General features: G+C 39.2%; 1 protein-coding gene across 1 annotated transcript; it reads right to left on the minus strand.

Moving 5' to 3' along the window:
* On the minus strand, positions 1-6279 carry LOC146460168 (two pore potassium channel protein sup-9-like). Its single transcript, XM_085088487.1, has 3 exons — positions 6178-6279; positions 4536-4834; positions 1-2529 (listed from the first exon to the last, which is right to left on the minus strand). Exons 2-3 carry the CDS (start codon positions 4828-4830, stop codon positions 1871-1873), a joined length of 954 nt encoding a protein of 317 aa, XP_084944613.1. The 5' UTR covers positions 4831-4834; positions 6178-6279; the 3' UTR covers positions 1-1870.
* Between the last annotated feature and the right edge of the window lie 2790 nt (positions 6280-9069).

The following is a 9069-nucleotide window of genomic DNA, read 5'->3' on the forward strand; positions in this document are numbered from 1 at the left end:
TTGGTTCCAACATAGACTTTAATGTGGAGACAACAAATAATGCTTCACAACGCAGGTCTATTTATGACTAGGAAAGAACACGTCACAGTATTACATTATAACTAAATAAGCCAAACTAGAGAACATAAACAAATGGAATTGTCAAGTCTCTTCTTTGATTCGATCGTTCCAAAGGTCCCTTGCGACCCGTTCTAAAAATAAATCTACCGTGGAAAGGTTGGCTCCAAGGTTTCGTATGAGAGAAAGAGGCTCCGGCTCATGGGCTCCTGGCCACACATAAGAGCCTCCGCCATAACATCCTCTAGCTCTTTCCTCTGTTTACGAAGAAATTAAAGGCACCATAATCACCTCAGTCAGCAGGAGTTATAAATTGATTTAAAAGCGGATTCAAATTAACCTGAATCGAGCGCTGAAATAGATCATTCACAGGCAAGGACATCCTGCTTGCCCATAAGATTAAGGGTTCCATGTGGGACCAGTAAACAAGACAAATTGTAGATGCCTATTGAGGTATTTAACAGGCCTAACTATACATGAACAACAGTCCAGGCTACTCACTGCGCCTCGTATAAAAATCTCATTAAGTCGCCCAAAATCGCCTTAAAATCGCTTCAATTTAAATCGCCTTAAGTCGCCGTAAGTCGCCAAAGTCCTAGAGTAGGCCTTGAAAACAAATTAATGCGAAAGATCTTGTCACTCAAAATAATTAAGTCAATAATGCTTTAATTTTAGAAATTTTTTTAAATTAACAGCCTTACCTTACCTTAGGAAGATGTGACTAAATAAATTTCCGAATATCAGTAATACTGGCGTGTTCATTGTTTATTAACGCAGTGAATAAGGAGATGAACATACATATTTATACCGGTCTACTTTTCAATGCCTTAGCAATTAATTGACAATAAAATGTGTCAATTCTACTTGTCTGAAATAACAATAAAAGGAAAAAGAAAAAACAAAATAGGGTAGCAGATAAAATATACAAAGTTGTTGAAACCTTTCTAGTTACCTTATTACATTCTTTTTGCTACATATGACAAACATTGACAATAAGTGAACTATAACAACTGACAACAACAACAACATTAACTGCAAAAACAAACGGGTGGGATAAGGGAACGAAACAGAATTCGCGTCCCACTTAAACTCGGTTCTTCTGTAAACTAAAGAATAAAATCTAGTCCCAGTCCTGAATTTCTTGAATTCAGGACAACATTGTATGAATCATAAGCGTCTTGGAAAATAAAACAACATAACAGAATTGTATTCTAAATCATTCATCAACCTCAGCAACAAAAGCAAAAACAACAAACGGTATTATAACTTTAAGTAACGAAAGCACAACAGTCCAAACAAACGCATAATCAAGCTGAGGCTTTAGTAAAACTCACCTTTTATTGTTGAAATGGTCGTTCGTCAGAGTATGACATGTGTTTCTCATCGTGCACAGTGCGAGTTTTCTAAATGAAGTTACGATTCCCAAGAAAAATACAACCAAATTAGTTAATTTTCATCGTGTACTTATAATCTATTTCATAGAATTAAGATTAGTCTGTTAAAATCTTGAATAGACAGTCAGATATATTTTCACATTTCGTTTGGTCAGCTGGATCACGTTAGTGAAATCAAACGTTCCATCTTAAACTTGCAAAGATGGTTGCCCATCACAGGATTATCGTATGGTCTAGCTCTATCATGTAAGTTTTCCTCCATGGTCCGCGGTGTTCATTTTTTCATCTGGTTGTGCGGATGAGGATTTAAGACACAAAAAACGACAGGCTTCTATTTAGACGCGATTCACCGGCCTGAAGTTCAAGGTCCGCCCTGCCAACTATTCCAATTGGTCGCGCATCTGTAAGTTTACAAAGTATCAGACAGCAGTCGTTGTGGCTTTTTGGGGTTGGCCCTCAGTTTGACCGTTCTCTCCAGCTGCGTTAGCTGGATCATTGCTGGATCCTGTGCCGAGAAACAGCTTTTGCTTTAGCGAAAATAAGCTCGGGCAGCAGCTCAAAAGGCGATCACGGAAATCTCGAATATGATCAATGGAGTCCATGAGGATGGACAAAATGCACGACATGAGACTCAAGCCTACTAAGTAGGGTATTGATATTAGAATCCCATACAATATCAGAGTACTGTTCGAGGCTTTCTTCTGATCCACGTCCTTCTGAAGAGCTTCCAAGTGCACATAGTCGCCAAAACCGATCGTTGTAAATGTTATAAACCACGCATACAGGCCCTCCATAAAGCTCCAGTTCTCAAGGTCGGTGGATGTGGTGGAGGCAGTTGCCAAGATGAGCAGAAGGACGATCAAAGTACATGCGCAGAAGAATGTTTTCTTGGTAACGTGCTTCGGTTCAGCCCTTTTAAGCAGTCCAGTTTCTGTTTTTATGACTAGAGTCCTAATAGCACTGGCCCAGAGTTCACCTGCCGATTTCATTGCCACCATGGTTATAGGAATGCCGAGGAGACAAAACAGGATAGTCATTCCTTGTCCAAGTGGTGTTTTTGGTGTGATATGCCCATAACCTGCACAAAAATATAAAATGTTAGCAAAGTCCTTTCGCAAAATGGGGCTGCCATGGTATGTTGCCGTGTGATAGAGATTCTCTCTCAATCAATCAATCAATCAATCAATCAATCAATCAATCAATCAATCAATCAATCAATCAATCAATCAATCAATCAATCAATCAATCAATCACAACAGTTAAAAAATGACGCGGGAGTTTATAGGGTTTAAGCGTGACTGGACAAAGCCATTTGAAACGGACAGAAAAAGAACGAAAATCACCCTAGCACCGTTTGATTACTGGTTCTGGTGTTTTATGAGTTCTGACACTTCTTTTCATTCCTTAGAAGCTCCTGCTATTCAGCGATCTTTAGGTTAAAGTAACTGGTGAAACTGGATTTTGTTTACAGAATATATGCCTGCTAATGTAAAATTCAACGGCGTTAGGCGTTATGTAATAAATTCGATAAATGCTTTAGGGAAGAGAAGGTCAAGGGAAGGGGAGCGAGTGAGGAGGAGAGGAAGGTGTAGAATCCGCGAGTTGTTAAGCAAGTACCTACCATAGGTGTATCTTCTGAGCAGTTATTTTGGCTTTTATGGAAAGTTGGAGAAATTTAAGATCAAGTTCATTTTAGGAGCTTTGTAGTATTCTGAATCAATTAAAGCGGTTTTTTCAGCTCATAAGAAACTAAAGAAACAGAGAATTAGGGAACTTGGAAACCATGACCACAACTACGCAGTTGACAGGAGCCCGAAGTAATGAAACAGGGAGGCTGAAATATAAACGTTTCTGAGCTGTAGGATGAAATTAATTTTTAAAGTGAAAAGGAAGACCGATGTTTCTGTGATTTCCGTAAAGTATCCCGCTGGTTCGTGGTTATTGTCACAAGCGCGGAATCAACGGTTTCATGCACGGTTCTTGATAGAAGTAATAAGTCTGGAGTTACTTTTACGCCACTAGCCCCGTTTTACATCGCGCCTCCAGGAGGCCAAATATCTGGCGCCACAAATTGAAATCTTGACGTCATCTTACCAAACTTGGGAATTAAGCTGCGAGTTAAGATTAATGTATTGGAAAATTAAGGCGTTGTGTTTTACAAATTGCTCAATACGTTTACTGCTAAATTGGCGTGTTAATGAAAACAAGAGTCTACTGCCGCAAATTTTAAAAAATAATGTAATACGTCAGTGCAAATCGGTTACAAATTGGTTAACAAAAAAACCCTCCTACGAGACTTCTGGATATTGAATGGTTCTCTTTATTAAGATTCTCATACAACCTTTTGCTTAGAATTTGTTTTATATCCAACAGTCTGCGGGACATACAATCCTGCTTATAAAGCTCAGTGTTATTTTATTTTCATGTTTATGTACAGCATTCGCTTCGTGTTTCTTTGTAACGCGCAAAGCTGATTATGCGGTTGTAAGGCTGTTTGTTTGGGATTCACCTGTTGTAGTCAGTGTTTACTATTTAGAGGTAAAGGTGGCATAAATCTATTTGGAAGGAAACCAGTAAAATTTGCACTTGTTTCAAAGGCGTTCAGAACTTGGCATATTGGCTTTTACGCCAAAGCCAACTTGAGATGAATATCTCAAGTGGGAATATGCAAATATGATGATAAACAACCTAAGGATCAGCAGCAGGTAGTCTTAAAGCTGTCTCTTTTAAAAAACAAAGAATAAATTAGGTTATTCAACGCAATATCATGGCGAAAAGCTACCTCAAGTGACAAGGCATCGTCTTAACTATTCGTTAACAAAAAAGTTTTCGAAAGCCCCTACCAACTTATTTGCAAATAATTCTTCCAGTTTTCAACAGGTAATTTGAACCTAGCAGGATGTCAAGCGACGAGGCATCGTCTTAAATATTCATGTATAAATGTGCTTTCGATAGGCCTTACCAACCTATTTGCAAATAAGCATCAGTAGTTTTCAACAGGTAATTTGAACCTAGCAGGACTGCACTCCTGTATAGCTACACCAAATAAACAAATAATCCGAAATCAATGGTTCCGTACTTTACCTATTGTGGTAAGAGCAGCGAAGACGAATCCAGCGCTTTTCAAGAAAGTCCAATCCAGTTTATCACCTTCCCGCATTGCTTTCTCTGTCTTTTGTACGAAGCTGTGAAAGTCATTATCTGTCAGGTTGTATTTCTGATTCATTTTTTTTCTAAGGGCTTGCAATTCTTTTTCCTTTCGGAAGTGTGGCGCCGGTTCATCTGTTTTCTCTATCAAGGTGAAAAGCCAAGCGACAAACAGGCCATACGAGAGGAGTATTACCAGGCGCACAAACGTCTTCCCAATGAGGACATTCATTTGTCTGTTTTGAATAAAAAATACCAAAAAATAGAGATCAGTCCAGCTTTAATACGCACATGAAAACGTCCATATTCATTAAGAAAAATGTCACACGAAAGATGACAGTTCGGCGTAATATCATTACTGTGGATAGAAAAGTATGACGGTTGACCACATGAGTTGAAGGTAGAAAGGGTATTTTGACAAAAAAATGGGGGAAGAAACGGAAAGCTGCCACAATACTGCTAAAACCCCCTTAGAGCTCTAAATCTGTGTCACGCCTTCCTTTTTAAGTTTCGTGCAACCAATTTTTTGTTATATAATCCCTGACAATAATCTTTTTATTTGAATAATCACTTTGCATGACTTCTACCCGACATTATTTCACACGCAAAAGAAAGAAAAAACCTACGCCTGCAAGTGCCGTTGTGTAAACAAAAGAGCTAGGAAAAAACGGGCACCGACGAAGCGTTTCATTACGGCTGCTATCTTGGCTAATCTATATCTTCCTGCTTTATTTGAACCCAATCAAACGCCAATAAGTCGAGTCTCATAGGTACTAAATGCTTCCGTCTGCAATATGGTTAACTGCTAACGTATGATCTAATGAAAGCACGTCAAGGCGGGCATGTTTATGCAAAACCCGCCAAATGTACTTCATTAAACATCCATCGATGACATTTTTCCTAGTGCTCGAGTAATATGTAAGGAGCTGGCTTAAATGTTTTGCTTGCGACGTGACGGCTTTTATTTTGCTTTTTCAAGCATGACCATTGTGCAAGTATTGGTGTATGTTTGAAATATCGCTGGCGATCTGGATAATAAGCTCTTTGTTCCTAACAATCGAAAACTGTTGGTACAAATTATTTTTTGCCGCTGAGGACACCTGTTTAACTAAAGCTTTTCAGTCTCAATAGTGATCAGTGTATACTTTCTCTTTACTATACCACTACTTGATGAAGCATGTAGCTAGGTCATGGAAATAAAGGAAATGATCACAAAAGGTAAAATGCATCATATTCAAACCAATTCCCCCAACCCTTATCACAAGAAATATACCGAGAACAGCGAGGAGATTATCGATGTTGATGTTGCGGTTTAAAGGTTGACTCTCAGTCTCGGCCACTAAAGCCATTTTCTGTACTCGTCAGGAATTTTCGGTTGTTTTTTTCTGAATATATACCTGAAAACAATGGAAATTTCACGCTTTGGTTGTCATCTGAGAACCTATTTGCACAGAACGGAAAATATCAGTACACCATGACAAACGTCAGCGATATTATTTGGTCAACGAAAAGTGGTTAATTTACACCCAAACTACGCTAATACTTGAAGTTTGGAATCTAGAACTGTTCTAGCACTCACCTCCTTACTAGAAATAAAAAGGAAATATTTGACTTTTCTCGCGTGGAATAATGAAGGGTTTTTCCTCGACTAACAAAGGCGGAGTGTTAATGTTTATTATATATATCACGTCTAAATTTAGGTTGCCAAGCACGTGCGTCATATGCAATGTGTTCATAAATGGTTGATGAAAATACCAGCAAATTTGCATCGATAATATAAGTTATTTCACAAAGAGACAGAACGTTAAGTGGATCATTTTGACCACCTGCTACGACGGTCTTGCAACAAAAAGAAGCGTTTGCAAAACGCTTAAACTCGAGCTCCAAGTAAATTTATTTTATTTTGTTCAACATACACTACAGCGCGCGCGTTCAAATTCCTTCATGCATCCGGAACAGCTGGAATCAGTTACATATTCTAACCCACGTTTGGCCGCCTCAGGAAACTGTATTGCAAAGACGTTTTTAGTGAAACTTGGAGCAAAAACGATAAAGTGTTTGAAAGGGAACGCGAGGAAAATCAGCCTTGCAGTCATTTGAGCTACTTATAATTTTGGCTGATTAGATCTTTTACCTGCGCCATTTTCGTTTGCGGGTCCTTACATTTTATTCTTTGCTTTTATTAACACCGCTCAATTACCATCGGCAAAACGATATACAACGCTGACGTTCGATTGACGTATTCCCGCAAAACACAACACTTTAGCTTGAGAAGTAGATAAGCGAAAGGGAGAGGGGGCGGGGAGAGAAGAAGTAGAATGAAGGAGGGGAGGAGAAGGTGAGTAATGACACGTGACTTGCAACCTAAGGGTTTTAAGGGTGATAAAAACGAAAAATTGTTTCATGTTATCAGTTGCAAGTTTGGTCTCCGATCTGACATTTTTACAAGTAAAAGTTTCAAAGTCTTGAAGCGTGCATGAATTGTGGAAGAAAATGTATTTTCAATAAAAAGTATATAAATTAGTCGATGGGGGATATTTCGGGGTAAATGGTTTCTTACGCCTGAGAACTCTTATTACAGAGTTATAAGGCAATTTTGTATACACCATGCTGTGCGATTATTGTAAGGGAGAATTGACTACGCACTTCAATCGAAGAGCCTAAAAAAAAAAGGCCTTGAGGTAAGGTGAAGGCTGTAGGAAGCAACGGAAAAATGCATTTCCTCAAGAGAGGTAACAAAATCTATCGGAAAGGGCAGACAAAAGCGCTTGGCTGAACCAGTCGACTTCAACCGTAAAAACCAGCTCGGACAAGCAACCGGAGCAGGACCTTTTCCTCATTTTGCTCAGTGTTTTCGGCGGTGGTTTTAATTTTCGAACAAAGAATTCGGTGCCTTTTACTGAAAAAGCCTAAATTGGTTGGTAATAGGGAACTTAAGCAGCGACGATGCCAACGCCAACGAAATCGTCACTTGATAATAAAACGTTATTTCATTTGTGCTACCTAGCGATTATTTCAACTCGCTCAACTTCTACACAAGCGGTGAACTACCCAGGAACTGAAAAGTGCCTATCATCCCTACCCAGTTCCTTTCATTCTCAAAAGTAGAGGTAGAAAGTAAGCCAAAACAAGCAAAATAATGAGATTTGAAGTCATTCTCGATTTTTAAAACGCGATCGAGATCACAATTTCCGAAGTTAAAACCGCGCCATTAGAGGACTGGCACTAGTGAGTTGTGACGTGACCCGGTATCTCGATAACAAGCGCAAAACAAAACAGCAGTGACTCGGAGTGAATTCTACGCGAGCTATTTGAGTTTCTGGCCGATTTTTTTAGCTCAAAAGCCGAACACTGACACCAAATCGGAGCTAAGCTACAACTCAGATGATTCAGAATTTAACTACAACCCCGGCTACGTGATTGATGCGACGATCAAGTGCGTAAAATAGGAACGAAAGGCCTACACAACTCCTACTCGCATGTTTAGCGCTTCTATCTCAGTCTTTTGATCAATTTAGCTTCTTATGTGTTTACAGCGGGTTGGCATGGCGATTTGAAGGATTTGTATGATAATGTTAGAACAAAACCATGTGCTTAACTGTAGCATGCTTTGTATTTTCTCCTCAAAGGACATTTCTGGGTTTTATAGAGTTCTGCGTTTAGCGGCCTGTTTATTTCACCTCTTGTTGTGTCTGTTTAGTGGCTGTCGTTGTTATGCCATCTCATTTTACTAGTATTTAGGTCTAGTTTGGCTCGTTTCAGTTCGCGGTCCGGAGACAGTACAGCTTCTAATTAGGATTGAACCGTGTGATAATCTTTAACCTCTGAAAGCGACCGCTATTGTTGTTATTCTTTATTAGGATTTAACTGTGTAATTACATCAGTTTATCTTACAGTTTTTGTATTGCGGGGCCCGGCCATTTGTTTTTGTGGTAAGATGTTGCGTCTTTGATCATTGCTATTTGTTTTTTGATCCTTTCTCTAGCACTGTAGATTTCTTCAAGAACTATGCAATGCGTGAAATTTAGGGCTGAAGTCTGTTTAGTTACGGCTTCGTTCTTTCACCGCCTCGCTTCGCTCCGCTCTGAGATTTGTGTTGGGGGAGCTTGCTATTTTCTAAACATTCGAAATCTTTCGGTTCTAAAGGATATTTTGCTGAGGCCGAGGGAAGTGCAAATAAGCAAGACTTTTCCTATGAACTAGAGGCTTGCATTTTGTCAACGAAACCACCACATCAAAAATTTTACTTCGCGGTAACATGCGGACCGCCGAGGAAATATCAACATGTTTCGTGGCGTAAATAGCAGCTTGTTCAGTTGATATTTTATCATTTTTAAATTGTTTATTAGCTGAAATTGGTCCGGTAGTAAGAGAAGTAAAACTGCACAACGTTTGGAAAGCCATCGCGTGTGTTATTTTTCAAAATATCTCGATTTCCAGGTAAGAAAAGCCGACGTTTTGAGCAGTATTT

Source organism: Pavona decussata, unplaced genomic scaffold (genome assembly GCF_977016875.1).
Source record: "Pavona decussata unplaced genomic scaffold, jaPavDecu1.1 SCAFFOLD_214, whole genome shotgun sequence".
Classification (NCBI taxonomy): domain Eukaryota; kingdom Metazoa; phylum Cnidaria; class Anthozoa; order Scleractinia; family Agariciidae; genus Pavona; species Pavona decussata.